General features: G+C 38.3%; 1 protein-coding gene across 1 annotated transcript in view; it reads right to left on the bottom strand.

The window, feature by feature from the left end:
- The window catches only part of CPE (carboxypeptidase E), a 114,709-nt gene that overhangs the window by 23,274 nt on the left and 72,167 nt on the right, over nt 1–19,268 (bottom strand). The window contains exons 2-3 of the mRNA XM_047091999.1: nt 10,390–10,586; nt 8,302–8,469 (exon numbers count right to left, since the gene is read on the bottom strand). Coding sequence (XP_046947955.1) covers nt 8,302–8,469; nt 10,390–10,586 — 365 coding nt within the window. The remainder of the gene's footprint in view (nt 1–8,301; nt 8,470–10,389; nt 10,587–19,268) is intronic.

Genomic DNA, 19,268 nt, shown 5'->3' with positions numbered 1-19,268 from the left:
ATAGCAAAGAATTAATCTGGAGCCAGAAGCTTGATCTTTCATGTGATGAGTTTTTAATACTAACTAGGAAGACTCTTAAACTCCCAAGTACCTCATTGATTTAAAAACAGAGAAATATTTTCCTGGAGATGTGATCTGTACTGTTCCTTGGGACAGAAAATCTAACAGCATCAATAGAGTTTGATGGTTACAGTAAGATCTTGTATTTCTATAGCTCTGTTCAATGAGCTCTGTTCAATGAGCAATGTGTGAATGAGCATCACACATCCCCATTGGATACACAGATATTCATCCCCCTTTCACAGGGAAGAATCTAGGGGTTGAGTGTGTCAATAATACATCCAAGTTCACACAGCTGAGGATTCAGTCTATGAAACTATAAAGCCCATGTTATTGTCAGTATGTCAACTTTTTTAATGTATCAAAAATATCTTATTTTCCACGTAGGCAACTTACAATTTGTGAAAAAGTGTGATTTAGAATAGGGTGATGTTTTTATTATTTGTTTAATGGCTTATCTCATTCTCCCTATAAAAATTGTTTACCGTAGTGGTGCCTGGGTGGCTTAGTAGATTAAGCGTCTGACTCGGCCTTTCGGCTCAGGTCATGACCTCACAGTTCTTGACATGGATCCCCATGTCGGGCTCTGCACTCAGTGCGGAGCCTGAGTGGGATCCTTTCTCTCCCTTTCTCTCTCTCTCTCTCTCAAAATAAAATAACCTTTAAAAAATGTTTATTATAGAAAATGTAAAGGAGACAAACACAAAGAAAGAAGATTATTTTACTCATAATTTTACCTTCTAAGGATACCCATTGCTAACATTTACATATATCTTTCTCAGTCTTTTTCCAAACACTTATATATTTTCTAAACGTGATAATTTATGTGTCATTTCATATGTGACCTTTTTTGTTTGACAACAGATAACAAATACTTTTTCATGTCATTGAATAGCTTCTAAATTATTGTGGTAATGTCTGAGTAGTATATAATGTATAGATGTATCATTCTTTTTTTTTTAATTTTTTTTAATGTTTATTTTTGAGACAGAGAGAGACAGAGCATGAACGGGCGAGGGTCAGAGAGAGAGGGAGACACAGAATCGGAAGCAGGCTACAGGCTCTGAGCTGTCAGCACAGAGCCCGACGCGGGGCTCGAACTCACGGACCGTGAGATCGTGACCTGAGCCGAAGTCGGACGCTCAACCGACTGAGCCACCCAGGCGCCCCTAGATGTATCATTCTTAAACATGAATGAAATAATGGCTAATACTTACTAAATACTTTCTGTGTGACACATTGAAGTCTCGCATCTGTCCTATGAAATAGGGACTATATGTACTCCCATTTTACAGATGAGCATATTGAGACACAGAGAAGTTAGGCAATAGCATGAGGCCAGTCAGTTGTAAGTGGGACTCAAGCCCAGTCAGTCTGGCTCCAGACCAATGCACCAGCACTGACAATCTCCAATTGGTGGGAGGTTTTGGGGAGAAAGGGAGCATTTTGGTCTGAGGGTACAAACTTTCAGTTATAAGATAAACAAGTTCTGGGGATCTAATGCATAGCATGGTGACTTAATAATACTGTATCGTATACTTGAAATTTGCTGAAAGAGTAGATTATAAGCTGTTCTCACCACAAAAGAAAACTAAGGCATCTATGTGAGAGGATGGATATGTTAATTACCTTGATTGTGATAATCATTTCACAATGTATACATATATCAAATCATCACATTGTACACCTTACATCTATACAATTTTTGTCAATTACATTTCAACAAAGCTGGGGGATAGGATCTCTAATTATTGGGTATTGAGTTGTTCACTATAAAAGAAAATTCTATGAACATGCTTGTAGTTACTCTTTGTGCAGATCTATACTTTGCTTAAGGAAATTTCCCTAAAAATTGAATGATCAAACCGAAAGCTAAGCACATTTTTTAAATTTTAAACATGCATTCTAAATTGCTTGTCTGTAAAATACAGCAATAGTATATTAAACCTGCTATTTCTCATCACTCTTACCAACATAGGATATGTGTGTGTGTTTTAATCTGTCACTTTGATACATGGCAAATTAGAATTTTTTAAAAATATGCCTCTTTAATTAACAACACTAGAACCATTTTTATATGTTTAGTCACCATTCATGTTTATTCTTTGGTGACACTTTTATACGTGGTTTAACTGATTTTTCTATTGAAATGTTGATCTTTTTTTTATTAATTTGCAAGAGTTTTTTACTCAGTAAAAACATGACCATCTATACTATAGACATTTTCTAAGTTTGTCATTTGTCTTTCAAGTTTATTTCTTTCAAATTTAATAATGATAATAATTAAAATACAACATATTAAGGTATTTATGTTGTCAAATCTACTATCTTTTCTTTATGGTCTCTTCCTTTGTTTTTTTATTTTATTCATTCACTCAAAAGCTATTGAGTGGTCACCGTGTGCCAGTTTTTCTATATAAGGCATTTAGAAGCTCTATCCCCCTCTAAAAATTATATATTTACCAAAGTTTTCCTTTATGAGGTTCATGTTTAGATAGATAGATGATAGATAGATAGATAGATAGATAGATAGATAGATACATTTTATGTTGATTTATGCTGATATTTGTGAGATGGATTTGTCTCAATTTCATATATAGAATTTATCCTTTCTTTCCACAATGATCTGAAACATTCCTTTACCATATACTAAATTCTTACACATACTTAAATTTGTTTCTGGAATTCAAATTAATTTGTTAAATCCAGTTTAAATTTTGATTTAAATCAACCTTAAAAGAACATATATGGATCACTTAATCAAAAAAATCTTTAATCCAAAAAATGCATATGCTTTTCTTTGTGATGAATTTATGGTTTATTAGGCTCGACTGTTCAAAAAATGGCAATAGTGTCATATGATATGAGTGTAACACATTCTTTTAGGATGTTCTGCCTAAAGTTTTCATTATACTATTGAATTTCTTGTCAATCCCCTTCCGTGTTCAACCTTTTCATTCCTCCTATTCACTCAAACCCAGTGATTGGTACTGACAATTGTTTCAATGAGTTGAGAAGAGACAGAAATCTCTGAAGACTTTAGGAAGGAGGTGTAACTCCACTATGCCTCGGGGGAAAATAAGGCAGGGTTTGGACAAGGGGAAAGGGGAGTGGTAAAAATAAGAAAGGAGGAGAGCACACTTGGAGGAAGTAGGCAAGCACCCCCTGGTGCAAAGGACTGGTTTGAGTGGGAGGTCAGGAGGCAAAGCCATACAGTGACAGACTCTACTGTTGTGTTTATTATTCGCCTGAGAGGGTTCAAAACAGTGTGCATGTATGCTTCCATACATTCACAGATTGATACATGCATACAAAATAATTCTGGGGTGCTTGGGTGGCTCAGTCGGTTAAGCGTCGGATTTCGGCTCAGACAGGTCATGAGATCTCGTGGTTCAGGAGTTCCAGCCCTGCGTTGGGCTCTGTGCTGACAGATCAGAGCCTGGAGCCTGCCTTGGATTCTGTGCCTCCCTCTCTCTCTGCCCTTACCCCCCTTGTGTTCGTTCTCTCTCTCTCTCACTCTCTCAAAAATAAACATTAAAAAAATTAAAAGATAATAATAATCCTGAAGGATACATGCCAAAATGTGAATGGCGGTCATGTAAGACTATAGGATAAAGGGTTATTTTTCTCCTCATTTATATTTACTTTATCTTTTTGTTCATAATAACATATTGATTTTGTAATAAAAAACATTTTTAAGAACCGCTTTTGAAATAAATTTTACAGTCCTGAATACACAAAGTCATATTCGGCCATTAGGTTTGACCTACTGCTAATTCTTATATATACACTGTTGCTAATAGACGTGTTACCAGTAACACGTGAGTAAATTAAGTGAGTAAATTAAGTGAGTAAATTCCACAATTTGACAAATTAAACTCAGTTTGTCTTTGGCTATTAATAGAATGCTTTAGGCTGTCTAAATGATGAGATCCTCTTTGTACTGTAATTATGTCTTTAAGTAATCCATAGAGAAACTTCTGGAACACCTTCAAGATTAAGCCCCAACAGAAGCTAGAATCAATTATGACCCATCTTTAAAATTTCCATTTAAGAACTGTAAATAGAGCTCAAATGTTATGTTCTATAATTAGATGGCTTTGGCTTTTAAAATATATTAAAGCTGTATTTATTTCCTTTTCTTCACAACTCTAGCCACTAAAGACAAGTATAAATTTAATAAAATTGTTTGGTTTAATCCACTCTGCTTTCAAACAATCCAGGCCAAGGCTCATGTACTAAACCCAGATAACAGTGGTGGTGACCAGGCCAAAGAGCTCAAGAACAGATGAGAAAAGACAGGAGCAAGAGAGAACTTTTTTCAGAGGCTCAGAAGAACAAGGAAACAGCTGGAGCACTTGGTAAAAATGTAGATTCCTCTTCATCACCCATTTCCCCAGGACACACACACCAGACTTCCTGAATCAGCATTCATAAAAATCTGCGTGTTGGGGGGGGGGGGGGGGGGGGCACTGGGTAGCTCAATAGGCTAAGCGTCGACTTTTGATTTCAGCTCTCTGGTCAAGATCTCATGGTTCGTGGTTTCCAGCGGTGTTGGGCTCCACACTGAGAGCCTGCTTGGAATTCTCTCTCTCTCTCTCTCTCTCTCTCTCTGCCCTTCCCCTGCTCTCTGTCTCTTTCTCTCTCAAAATAAACAAATAAAAACTTTTTTTTAAATCTGCATTTTTAACCCCTAATTCCTACAAATCTGGACATTTAAAAACCATTATAAGGACAGATGGGCGGTTGCCAGAGGCAGTGTTAGGGGATGGGGAGGGAAATGGGTGAAGGTGGTCAAAAGGTATAAATTCCAGTTATAAAATAAGTCATGGAGATATAATGTACAACCGGGTGACTATATTAATAATACTGTACTCTATATTTGAGGTTTCTAAGAGAGTAGATCTTAAATGTTCTAGCACAAGAAAAAACTGTATGTATGGTGACTAATGGTTAACTGATTTATTGTGGTTATTTCACAATATATGCAAACACCAAATCATTATGCGGCGCATTTGAAACTAATGTTATGTTATATGTCAACTGTATCTCCAACTGTATGTTATACGTCAACTGAAACTACTATAGGGATATAGAAGCTGAGAAGGAGAAGTCAGAAAAGGGGAAATGTGTAATAATATTAAGTAAATGCCTACTATATATATGTCTCCTACCAGGCACAGTCTAAACACTGTGTCAGTCTTAATGACAGAGATGGAAACAAGACAAGATGAGCCAGACATGAGCAATATCATCCCAGGATTATTAGGCAGGTTTACTGAAGATTTAGTCTAATGTAAACACACCTTGCTTCTGTTCCAGAAAAGAGACCAAATTTTTAATTTTTATGTATTTCTCCTTAATTTACCTTTACCCAGAAAAAGTATTGGCATTGAGATTGTTTCAATGAAAGCTCTAATTTTTTTTAAGTATCATGAAGATACACCTTTTAAGTAAGTATTGCTGAAGCTAGAAATAAGAAAATATCCAATACAGAGATTATGCAAATATTACACAAGCTTTATTGGGGAAGAGGAAGGTAGTGCTGACAGAAAATAATGGCATTGCACAAAGGCTGCCAATCAAATGTCCTGTCAACATGAACTTATTTCATAGATTCTTCTTTGCTAGGTGACAGGAATTGCTTTTCTCATTTCTCAGATTTGGTGAAGACAGCAAGGCAGGTTAATGCAAGCAATGGGTAAAGTCTGTAGGCTAATATCAGCATTGGGCTCCCACAACAGTTTTTCATTTCTTACTCCCTCACAGCTTATCACACAGGACTGCCCTCTTTTCACCTCCGCTGACCCTACCCACTCCCCTGCCTTTCCGGCTCTCCCTTCATCCAGGAAAGATGCATGGGGACTGAGAAAATGCAACTGTATCTGTGAATCAGAAGCAAGAATGTTTAAGTCACCCACTCACCAGGTTCTACTAGAATCCTCAGCCCCTGCCAGCCCTTTTCTGAGACCAGTTTCCACTTGTAGGCATAGCCCAAGTTTCTGGAATGAATCCTAAATATAGGCAGGAGAGTTTTAAGAACTTTACACCAAGAATCCAGGACCCTCCTTATCTCCTGGATCCTCTCTCTGGTGCCCCAACCACATGATGAATGCTTGTCTGAAACCCCAGCTGTGGATTTTCAGATATTGTGATTTGCTTGCCAAGCTCGATTGCATTCATTCATAACAGATTTCCAGCCTGCTATGTCAGACTCAAATATAAACTATAATTCTTGCAACCAAAAGACTGAAATCTACAATTAAAAGGCAAAATAGTTATAGAAGTAATTATAACAAACACAAAGCTCTATATAATTGTAAGCACCACACTGAAGTATTTATAAAGAACATCAAGGAAGCTTAACAGGATCTGTCTAGAAGAGCTGAAGAAGGCTTCACAGAGGAGATGACATGGAAAAGAAAGGAGAGAGCATGCCAGACAGTTGGAACAACACATAAATAGGCATAAAATAATAAGAAAAGGGGGATGCCTGGGTGGCTCAGTCAGTTGAGTGTCTGACTTCGGCTCAGGTCATGATCTCACAGTTTGTGTGTTTGAGCCCTGCGTTGGGCTGGCTGCTGTCAGCGCAGAGCCCGCTTCAGATCCTCTGTCCCCGCCCCCCCCCCTCCTCCAGTCACTCAGTCTCTCACAGATATATAAATGTTAAAAAAATCATTAGAAAGTGGTGTGCTTAGGGAGCAAAAAAGGAGTCGGTGGACTAGGTATATGGACTATGAGAGCCCAATTAAGGAACGGGTCGGCCAGCAGCTGCCGGACCCCAAGGGACACTTGAGCAGCCTTGGCATTATAATAAAACGGAGAAATCATACTTTCCACATTCTCACTTAGGAAAGGTACAAGAAGTAGTTGGTGAGCCAAAGCAGAATGGCCTAGAAAAATCGAAGAGGAACTGAAAGCTGCCAACAGCGGTTCTCCACCTTTCCTCCACTATGGGCTCTATCTCTCTCCAGGTAACTGAAAACAACGTTCAAACAATATTGGTTTGAAGGAGCATCGAAGTTTAGTGGAGATGTCAATGCATCCATCTCACTCTGATGTACATGACACAGAGCACTGAGAAAGTATGCTGAAATAATAATAGTAGTTCTGGGTCCTGACTTCAAGTACTTTATATCTATTAACTCGTTCAATCCTTATAACCATCCTATGGGGTAGACATTATCATCTCCATATCAGATGAAGAAGCAGAAGCATATAGTGGTTAAATAACTTTCCAAAACTCATGCAGCAAATATGGAGCCAGGGCGGCCAAGGTGGCTGCTTCCAGAGTCTCCATGCCAAGCCATCACACAATTCTGACCTACTGAGTTTTTACTTTATCCTCTGGACAGTGGACAGCTGGCAAGGCTTTATAAGCAATGGGGCAGTAATCTGTGTATGAAGATCACTCTGGAGGAATCTGAGAAGATTGAACAGAATTGGGAGAGGCTGAAACCCAAAGCAAGAATAGGGGATTACTGTATTCATCAGAGCAGGAGACAGTGGGGGCCTGAACCAAAAAGTGGAATGAATTTGCAGAGTAGAGGAAACTGAAGTGTTATGGCCCTCAAATCACTGGGATCCAACTGATTGCTGGTTGGTGGTAACAGTGATGAGAAAATCAAGGCTTTGATGATAGGGTAAATGAGAAAACACTGTTTTCTTATGGAAGATGTTTCTTTTTGAGGCCCTGGGTGTCGCCAGATAAAGGGACTCAGTGAGTAAGTAAAATAGAGAAAGAGAACTCCACAGGAGATCGGGAGTTGCAGAGATGGGTCTGCAGGGAAAGAGATAAGGGTAGCAGATTGCACCCTGAAGGCCAGCACTTAGCCAAGGTAGAGGAAGCCGGGAAAGAAGTCGAGCAGTAATTGGAAAGGCAGTAGAAGGAGCATGAGAGAGTGGAGTTGTGCAAAGCAAAGAAGGAGAAAGTTCTGGAAAAAAAGAAAAAGATCAACAGTGTGAAATGCTCTGATGTGCTGATAAAGCACCTCTGAAAGGCCCGTGAAGACTTTTTAAGACACCCCCAACTGGGTTCTTCCTTCATGTCCCCACCCCACTTCTTAGTCCCCTGACCCCCTGCCCAATTCCATGGTCTCCAGCCTTGACTTTCCAGGCACTGGCTAATTATCCCATACAAGCTTTAGTATTACTCTTAAGTCCTCCATTATGTTGAAGATATTAGAACAAATTTCCTTAGGCTAGAGGACAGAACCCAGGTAAACCACACGTATTCTCTACCTTCGTGTTTTGATCCACAATCTTCTTCAGATTTTTCAACAGATGATTATTTGGACCACCTTCTTTCTCATTCACATAAACTATCCTATCCAGGTCTGGAAAGTTCCGGTTCAGATCTATTCCCTGGGCATTGCTTCGACCCACAAACCAGTCCTTGAGCTCACCAGGCTGAAAAAGATCAAGGGGGAAAATAATAAGTTATTTAGTACCATTGTTACTATCTAATTAAGGTTTTCATTAATGACTTTTAAGATAATTTATTAAGATTAATTATTTCAGCAATGTCCTCTCAAAGCTGCATTTTCACTCTCTTACTGACAAACATATGAAGGTATCAGGTTTAAAGTATTTGTTATGCTCATTTCAAAAATATTTTCAATGACTAATATTTTAAATAATAATATTTTAAATGTAATAATAATTACATTTAAAAGACATGTATCATCAAACTGCAAAAAATATCTGTATATATTAGTAATAGATGATACCTTTCACAGCATGCCAATCTAGGGGCACCTGGGTGTCTCGGTCGGTTAAGCATCTGACTTCAGCTCAGGTCATGATCTCAAGATTCCAGGGTTCAAGCCCCACATCGGGCTGACAGCTCAGGGCCTGGAGCCTGCTTTGGATTCTGTGTCTCCCTCTCTCTTTGCTCCTCCCCCGCTCATGCTCTGTCTCTCTCTCTCTGTCTCTGTCTCTCTCTCAAAAGTAAAAAACACTTAAAAAAAATTTTATTAAACGAATCATGCCAGTCTAGATTTGGGTTTAAGTAAAATATTCATTGGCTTTGTAAATCACAGCAATCAATCTTTTAAGTATTCAAAAGAAATTACTAAAGATCGGAGGTTTTAAATGAGTTTAACATAAATTATTTACATATTAGTAATATACCTCCCTCTTACAGTCTTCATGAACAACTTCATAGAGTCTGTAAGTTGAAAAATTTCTGTTCAATTTTAAGCCCTTTATTCCAGTAATGGCATAATCTGGAAATTTAATGAATTTCCAAGACATTTAGCTATATTCCATAATGCATATTTCTTTTTTTACTATTAAATTATACATAATCTATGATATAGAGCTAATTCCCATATTCTTGAGATTATATAAGCCCAGATAACTTAGACTCTAAGGAATAAAAATCTAAAACAGAAAATAAACATAATAATCTTTTTGTCCTTCTGTCTTACAATTCTGAATAGAAATAATTATATTTATAATTATTAATTATAATAAATAATATTACAGTTCTTGAGATAGTAAATAATTTAATTCTCTATGTTATTAGAATTTTCCTTTTATCACTTTAGAAATTGTAACGATGTTACAGAAATTCACTGTCTGGGTTTCTTACAATGTCAAACAGACAGATCACTGGACCTTTCATTTTTAGGGTACAAATCAACTTTCTACCTGGAGATAAGCATCCTATTATATACTTTAGTACCTTCCTATAAAATAAGAAAACTGCAGCTAAGGTTCTCCATACCTGTGCAAACAAAAAGGGAACGCATACCATATATTTTCTCTTACAATTTTGTCATTACTTCCCAGGTTCTCTAACAGTTACAATGTATTAAATTAATTTCATGTTTGATGTACGAAGAGTTCTTGTTGTTGTTGTTTTTTACTTTACTCATCATACATAGACAAGAATTAAACATTCATCTGGCCAAAATATTTCTTCCTCGTTGTCAGTAGAGGGCGCTAGGACATCACCTCATTCAGAGACAGCCATGGCATTACTCTTCAACACTTGGCAATAGTCCTATTTTTAGATTTTTAGAAGAAAGGAAATGTATCTAGTCACAAACGTGGGTGAATAAATATGATTTATTTAACAACAAAACATTAATTGAATATTGACTTATTAACAAAATTTCTCATTGGCAATCTCTGCTGAAGAAACTCACCCATCTCTTTCCTTCTAAATTTTTTTCTTGCCAGCAAGTTGAATGGCATGTCCCTTATATCCTCCTCTGCCCTGTACGTAAACTTCATATGAGTATATTACTTACACATAAGCACACAGGTACAAACATATGAAATGAAGAAAGCGTGCCCTGCTCTGAGCTGGCCAGAACTCACCTGAGATGCAGCCTTCTCAAAGCCATCGGGGTTGAGGGAAGGCATGATGTGGATACGAGTGTTGTGGATCAGCTTGACGATGGTCTCGTTCCCCTTTTGGTATTCGTTGCACAGGTATTGGGCCAGGAAAATGAGCAGTTCCCGTCCAACGGCCTCATTACCATGCATATTCCCAATGTACTTAAATTCAGGCTCACCTAAGAGAGCAAAAATCGATAGTATGGAGACACTCTCTATAGCTCCAAATGGAATACAAATGGCATACAGTTATGAGTATATTGTATATCTCCTAATTTACTACACATAGCTGACAGTTTCTTCTGCCTCCCGAATTGCTACCTAAGAAATCTACTTTAAATATCAAAAATACTCCAAATGCTTCTTTCCTTCCAATTCTCTCTCCCCAGCTTACCAGCTTGATAAGGACTGAACTGTGTCTCCTCCAAATTCATTTGTTGAAGCCCTAATCTCCAATGTGACTATATTTGGAGACAGGACCTTTAAGGAAATAATTAAGGTTAAATGAGATCATAAGGGTGGGACCCTAATCCTTTCAACAACAAGAAGAGACACCAGCAATCCCTCTTCTCTCTCCCCAGGTGCATGGAGAAAGGCCATTTGAGGACACAGCGAGAAGACTACCTGAAAACCAGGGAGAGGTCTCAGAAATCAACCCTGCTTGTCCCTTAACCTTGAACTTCCAGCTTTCGGGACTGTAAGAAAATAGATTTCTGTTGTTCTGACTGTTCACCCAGTCAGCGGTATTTTATTAGGGCAACCCGAGCAGACAAATATACCATCCCACCCTCAATAAATAATAATATACTGCATGCCTCCTATTGGTTGAAAACTGAACTTTGCATTTTTTTCTTACTTAGTCCTCACCAAACATCTAAAAGTAGGTGTTATTTTATGATGAGCAAACTGAAGTTCAGAGTGCTTAAGAGGCCTGACCACAGTAACACAGCCCATGAAGCCAGGATTCAAAAACTGGTCTTCTCATTTAGTTAAGAGTCGTTGTTGTTGTTGTTGTTGTTGTTGTTGTTTTTCCTCTTTTTAATCCGAGTGATTAAAAGCATGAACTTCTGGAACCCGAGTGCATGGGTTCAAATCCTAGCACCAAGACTTACTGGCCAGCCTTGAGCAAGTTACTTTGGCTCTCCGTGGCTCTGTTTTCCCTATAAAAGGAGAGAATAGAGTCTACCTATAAGATTATTTTAAGAACCAAGTGAAAGAATGAGTATAAATGCTTAGAACGGTGCCTGGCAAATAACAAGTGTGGTGTTTTCCTTACATAATCTAATTTCTTCTTTACAAAAGCCCACTAAAATGGGAAAGACAGATATTTTTATTGCCATTCTTCTTGCACAAATGCAGCCCATAGAGGATACGTTTTGCTGAAGGGCTCAGAATTCAAACACAAATCACTGTGGCCCGTTTCTGCTGCTCTCCATTGCATTTTAGGAGGAGTAATAAAATTGTGGAGCAGAGCAGCAAATGATCTTAATTAATCCTGTTGTTCTGTTCCCTTCTGCTTTATCCTTCCCCCAGGCCCAATTTCTGCAGTGGAAAGAATTTTCCCACTTACAAAATCAACTAGAACTTCTCACCCCTGGTAAAAGAAAAGCTGGAAATATTTTTCTTCTGGAAATATGTTATCTGAACATCCTTTGCATGAGATTCCTGAGTGTGTGATTTAAATGATTACCTATTACAGAGAACCATGCCCTTGTGTGACCTTTCAGCCCGCACTTAAGCTAATCTTAATCTAGGCAGGAGCAGGATCAGTGCTATTTATATGCCCCTCATTTTTTTACTTTCAGTGAAAGTCGCTAATAAAACTACCCCCAGGGACTTGCCCACAAGGTATATGAGAAGAGATCTTTTCTTTGCTTCTGATTTCAAATGTCATAATAACCTTCTTCCTTTCTGTCAAACTCATGTGCTTTATACCTTCCCCTACTGGATATTAATCTGATTGAGGCACAAAAGAAACTGTAGCAGTCCGCTACAAAAGAAAATAGAGATCAAACAGCCAGGGGAAGATTACAAGCCTCTTTGACAAAGTTATTGAGAAGACTGCACTGTGGGAGGCAGTCTGGTCCTGCCCCTCACCTAAGCACAGCTTTGCTGGAGGCTTCAGTCACTCCGAAGAGCTTGGCCCACAACCCAAAATAGTAGATTAACTCACTGAAATTTTGTATTACCTCTCTGGTTAAAAAAAAAAAATGTGTATATATATATATCATGATATATATATACATATATATAAGATATATAAGATATATAAGATATAGGTAAGATATAGATAAGATAAGATAGATTAACTCACTGAAATTTTGTATTACTTCTCTGGTTAAAAAAAATGTGTGTATATATATATATATATATGTACATACACACACACATACACATATATGTATACACATTTACTCATTTAAAGGAGAAATAGCAAACTCATACTCGCTTAGCCCCCCAGTGTGTGTTTGGTCATCACAGTATATTTTATATTTGAATCTGAATGCTTCTGCAAAGAACTTGCTCTCTAGGCTCTGACACAAGCATTACCACCCTTATGGCCTCAAAAACGCCTGGTTTTCAAAGTCAGGAAATTTCCGATGTGATTTTGTTTCTTCAACTCTGTAGGAAATTTCTCTGAGAAGCAAATCTCCCCTAAAATGTCTCTTATATTTATGAGGAGATAGTAATAATAATGACAATAGCAATGCTTTAGTTTGACGTGAAGAGAGAACTGTAAAGGTCATTTTCTAGAAGACATTAATGTATGGAAATGGAATTCAAGGCACATGTGACTTAGCAAAAGAAAAAGGCAAGTGTATTTTTATCTTCCACTGTCTTCTGGAACAAATTAGATTGCTAGATAATGCCATCCCCAGAATACAGAAGAGCTGTGTTAAGCTTACTGACGTGTCTTGTGAGATGAAGAAGAGCCACACTTTTTAAATATAGCATCTGTTGGGGGCGCCTGGGTGGCTCAGTCAGTTAAGTGCTGACTTCGGCTCAGATCATGATCTCACGGTTTGCAGGCTCGAGCCCCGTGTCGGGCTCTGTGCTGACAGCTCAGAGCCTGGAGCCAGCTTCGGATTCTGTGTCTCCCTCTCCCTCTGCCCCTCCCCCACTCACACTGTCTCTCTCTTTCAAAAATAAATAAATATTAAAAAAATATTTAGGGGCGCCTGGGTGGCGCAGTCGGTTAAGCGTCCGACTTCAGCCAGGTCACGATCTTGCGGTCCGTGAGTTCGAGCCCCGCGTCAGGCTCTGGGCTGATGGCTCAGAGCCTGGAGCCTGTTTCCGATTCTGTGTCTCCCTCTCTCTCTGCCCCTCCCCCATTCATGCTCTGTCTCTCTCTGTCCCAAAAATAAATAAACGTTGAAAAAAAAAAATCTGTATAAAAAAAATATTTAAATAAAGCATCTGTTGGATGCATATGCAAAACTGGTGTCTGACACTACAGGAGACCCGAAAGCCAATAGAAGAGCGTCCCGAACTTCAAAGAATGTAGGGTCTGGAGGAGGACACAGATGTGCACACAAACAGTATTCGGCAGTGAGGCAACGATGAAGAAATGTTGGATACATAACCAACCAGCTTCAAGGTTCTAAAGTGGAAGGAATATCCCTGCCACCTATATGGCCCTTCTCCCTCCCACTGCCAAAATTATCTTTTCATGACACAACCCCCACTGGGTTTCCTCCATCTAAAACCCATCAGCAAACTAGCTTCCCATTTGTTTTCACCATAAAGACCAAAATTCTCTACAAGGGCTTTAATTTCCCTGTGGTTCTGCCTGCTGCACCTCCCTAGTCTCCATAGGCACCTCCTTCACTGGGGCTCTGGCCTCTTTACTTCTCTCACACCCATTCTGCCTTCACATTCTTCCAGTCATGGAAAACTATGGTCTCCTCAGAGTATCTCTAGTCTAACTCCAGTTCTTCCGTTATGTTTAATACCTCAGTGTGAAAATATACATTAATCAGTGTGATTGTTTGATCTTGCACCCCCAGACTACACGGTCTGTCAGTCTTGGGATGGCGTCTCTTTTAGCTCACTAGTGCACTACTCCTACCCAACGTAGAGCCTGAAACACAACAAGAGCACAATAAATACTGATTAAATAAATCCATGAGTAAATGAATAAATGAATGGTCTTGCTTTTCACTCCCAACCTCCCAGCAGTATCACCAACAGCAGAAAGTGCCCTTGAGATGCAGCTGGGCTGTGGCCACCTGAAAACTTTCTGGCACAGTGAGGAGGAAAATGAATAACTGAAAGGGACTTGAGACAGGGTCAGGGAGTTCGTGACCTGGGGGCAATATTTAGAGACCTCAATGCTTGTTGCTGTATCCGACATTCCCAGGCGGGAATGGAAATTCTCTGGGAATGAAAGCAGCAGTGTTGTGAACAGCTGATTTCCCAGGAAGAAGATTAATCTCCATGGTCACAAGAGAACCACAAAACCTCTAGGCAAGAACTCCCTAAGACTATTTTTGTTGTAAAGTCTAAACAAAGAGTCCTGGAGAGGCTTTGCCTTCAGAATCCTTCATTTGGAAACAGAGATAAAATTGAAGACTCTGAACTTACAATAAGCCCCTCTAAGTCCGTTTACCTTGCATTTGTTTACGGGAGGACTGACGGCTTTTCATCAACACTTCATTTTCTTTTCTGTGGCTCTAAAGCCGGAGTTAACAATGGGCTGTGAAATGGAGGACGTGTGCATGCCTGTTTACGGTGTCCATACAGAACGAATCCCAGGTTTAGCAGGTGTATCATCTCCTGTGGACACAGTTGGTAACGCACACACACCCAGGTGTTAGCTCATCCCTCTCCTGGCAGCGGGAAGCCAAGGCGGCAGAACTACTCTTAGTGCACTTGGAGATGGTTGATTTTACATTCATCTTACCTTCTGCACTCGCTAGCGAATTCATTTTCCTTTTTACACAGTGATTACCCTGAGTTCCTGATCCTGCAGCTGAGGAATCATATTTGCGCAATTTGCCAAATTGCCAATTGCATTGACTCAGGAAGCACAGTTCCCCCTGTTGCATCAATCTTTCCACAATTTCACGTAACCATCACTTTTCCAGTGACTTCACATGGCATACAGTCATCGATCAAGCCACGATTAAAAGATAATCACCTGACAAACCAAGCCCCAGCCTGGCTGGGTTTCCGTCTTTTCCATCTGCGTCACAGAACAACCAATGTACCTGCCTGGATTTGTATCCTCATCACAACAAGAGAAGAATAACTGATAAGCATTTTAAAATAAGAGCCAAAGATTTACTGAAGTCAGAAATAAATAAATTTCAAACTGGAGCAGGCAAACGATTTTTACATTCCGTACTTTTAACTCTTCATTTGTTCCAATTGTTTATTAATGTGATTTGAAATAACTAAATCACTAAAAAAAAAAAAAGAAAAGAAAAGAAAAAAACTTGAAGAAATATCAATTGCTGCAGAAATAAAACACAAGTATTTTACAATCCCAGAAAGTCACACGCCTTAGGCTTGGCCCATGGGTAAAGGTTGAAGCTGACAGACTGACAAAGGCCCCGGATGGTAGGAATTGATGGCCTTAAAGTGACCAGAGAGCCTCTAAACCGGAAGTTCACAGGCTCAGTAGGCTGAGCCAAAATAATTCATCATCATCATCATCATCATCAAATAAAGGGGTAAAAGTAAAGAAATCATACTGTCCGCCTTTCTCACAAAAAAAGAAATTCTGCTTTTACTACCTTATTTGACCCAATGGTCACCCTGTCTGTCTCTAATATTTTCTCCTCTTGGAAACAGCTGACAGGCTGACCACTTGGGTAGAGGACTTGATCAGATGACTTGTAAGGCCCTTTCAAATCTTAGAGTCAATAATTCAATGACTTCTACGTGGGAAGAAAAGAGCAGAGGACAGATATCTAATGGAAAAATGAGGTAAATGTGAAAATAGGTGGTAAACCGTGAAACTCTATGTAAGAAGTGTAGCATCATTATTTAGAAAAAAATAAGTAGGTTAAGAGTATTTTAAGAAAGAACTTGATTCTAGTAACAGAACTCTACCATCTTTCATTCTGTAAATAGAAATGAAACTCATCCTGAGCTGAATCTATTCCTCCAACATCAAATTATTGCCAAAATGTTAAGTCCACTAACTCATCTGAAAGGTATACTTAACTCACTGATTTCACAATTCTTAGAGCTGGCAACAATTTCAAAATACATGTTCCTGGTGCGTGTAATATACTAAACACATTGCTGAATAACTATAGTATCCAAAAATAAAGTCTTATATCTCAAAAACATGGTAAAATGTGCACAAAACCAACGATTTTGAGAAATAGATATATAAATAGCTATACAGGCAGTATAATCTCTGAACTGATTTGCTTTACAAATGGCTATGCAAGCAAGTTGGAACCATCTCTGGAACAGATGGGCCTTTTCATCAATGATCTCCCTCTCTCAGTGGTAAACCTGGGGTTAAGACATTAGTGCTACTAATTGTTTCCACTTGCTTGACATTCTAACATATTATAGCTTGCAAATCATTCTCACAGAATGAACCCTGCAAGTTTCCTAAAACTTGTCAATAAATATGTCATTAATTGGCTCACGTTTTAGCACATTTTAGCAGCCAAAAATGCTGAACATATTCCTAAAAAAATCTCCAAGGGTCAAATAAGTAACGGAAGAGGGTGGGTATAGACATGAAAATAGATTCTTCTTCCACGGGTAAGATGAAGGGAGAATAAAGAAGGAAGGCAAGAAAATAAACCAAAGAAGGGCAAAAGAAGAACGAATCAGTTGCAGAAGACAACACAGAGTATGGAAGATTATATTACCTCCCCTTGCTTCCTCCTTCATAGTCCTATTTTAAAATAACTAAATTTACATGACATCTTGAAAGTAAAATCTTACTTCATCTGATTTTTAATGGGCAGCCAAAAGAGAATGCATTACAGAATTTTTCTGCAGAGATGCATTCCAGAATTATTTTTGAAAATATTAGTTATGCATTAGCCATAACATGTAATTTTAAAGTTCTCTTACAAATGACATCTAGCGTGTGTCTAGTAAGATCCTGAGGAAAGACGGACAAACAAAAGAGCAGAAGATACTCCTAGCCTTACAAGTCTATAAAAACAATGTCAGAGTTCCCAATATTAACATATACCTTTAATTTTTTAAATTAAAACATTTGTTTTTATACCAGTATCCTAGAAACTTTTTATAAATACCCATATTCAATGATGAGCAAGTAAATGTTTAACAACCAGCTCTGAGCTCTTTGCCAATTTCCATGGTATAAATACACCCATCATGGCCAATCTGAAGCTATCAATGTGAGGTCAGCTCACAAATTTCCTGAAAATTAAAAATAGGTCTCATAAACCAGTTGAAGCCTACACACACCACTGCATATGGAGAGCAATCATTTGGAATATATGGTTTACAGTTTCTTCACCAGTTCTCCAGGAGCAGAATCTGAGGTCTAAGAAATCTGAAGGATTTTCAAACACATTATAAGAAATAAAACCATGGGGCACCTGATTGGCTCAGTCAGTTAAGCTTCCGACTCTTGATTTTTGCGGGATTGTGATCCTGGGGTTATGAGATGGAGCCCCAAGTTGGAAGAGGAACCTGCCTAAGATTGTCTCCCTCCCCAGCTCGCATGCAGGCACGTGCACATGCTCTCTCTCTCTCTCTCTCTCAAAAAAACAAAAACAAAAACAAACACACACATAGATTTGTTTAAATATGTGTGTTTTTGCTTATTTATATTTATATATTTTTTTAGGCTAGCATCTACCATACTTTCATTATGTTTCATTTTATGCAGTAAGAATTAAGAGGTTTGAGTTTTTTTCTGTTGAGATAGAGCTTTTTACTAAAGCACTGCACCATTACCCATTCATTCCAGGGAGAAGGAAAGGAAGAGAAGAGTAGAGAAATTTTTTTTTGGGGGGGGGGGGGGCTGAGTGATTTATTCTAGCAGTTACTGATTGACTGGATTATATCACTCTTTGGTGTAACGCTAATTATAATAAATCAATGAAAAAAATTTACTTTAACCTATGAAGTAGTTTTTCTAAAAATTTATCATTCCAGGTATTCAAAATTTCTTCTGTTCTTCCTATTGTCTTGACCTTCAAGTCTATCTTCACAATGAAAAAGGCAGTATAATTCCCGTGCCCACTCACAGAAATCCATAGTTTAAAAATCACAGAAATTGATTATTTAAAATTAGTAATATGAAACTTTTTATAGTTACTATCTAAAGAAAGGCTAACTAGAAAAGTCTTAGATTCAAAAAAATCTTTGATTTGTTTAAGAGCATTGTGACATGAACATAGAACAAATTTTAATATAGAAATCAGATAAGGCAGAGATTATTTTAATGATGCAGTATCATGAAATCTTTCTGCAGATATTAATCACCAGGAGAGACAGAATTATTTTTAAAGTACTATAATAGTTATATCTATAACATCAAATGTTTATCAGAATGCCTTTGTGCAAGTATTTACAGAAAATGGATTCTGGACCTTAAAGCATCTTTTAGTAATTTTATTTTGGGGCACCTGGGTGGCTCAGTCAGTTAAGCATCTGACTTTGGCTCAGGTCATGATCTCATGGTTCGTGGGTTCAAGCCCCACATCGGGTTCTGTGCTGACAGCTCAGAGCCTGGAGCCTGTTTTGGATTCTGTGTCTTCCTCTCCCCCATTCATTCTCTCTCTCTTTCTCTCTCTCTCCTCTCTCTCTCTCTCTCTTTCTCTCTCTCTCCTCTCTCTCTCTCTCTCTCTCAAAAATAAGTAGACATTAAAAAAATTTTTAATCAAAAAAATAAAAATAAAAGTAATTGT

The sequence above is a fragment of the Lynx rufus genome, unplaced genomic scaffold (assembly GCF_022079265.1).
Source record: "Lynx rufus isolate CCGP_SWC_20201006 ecotype Redwood Valley unplaced genomic scaffold, mLynRuf1.p SCAF_3, whole genome shotgun sequence".
Classification (NCBI taxonomy): domain Eukaryota; kingdom Metazoa; phylum Chordata; class Mammalia; order Carnivora; family Felidae; genus Lynx; species Lynx rufus.
The sequence above is the reverse complement of the archived record's forward strand: the minus strand, read 5'-3'. Positions and strand labels throughout refer to the sequence as shown.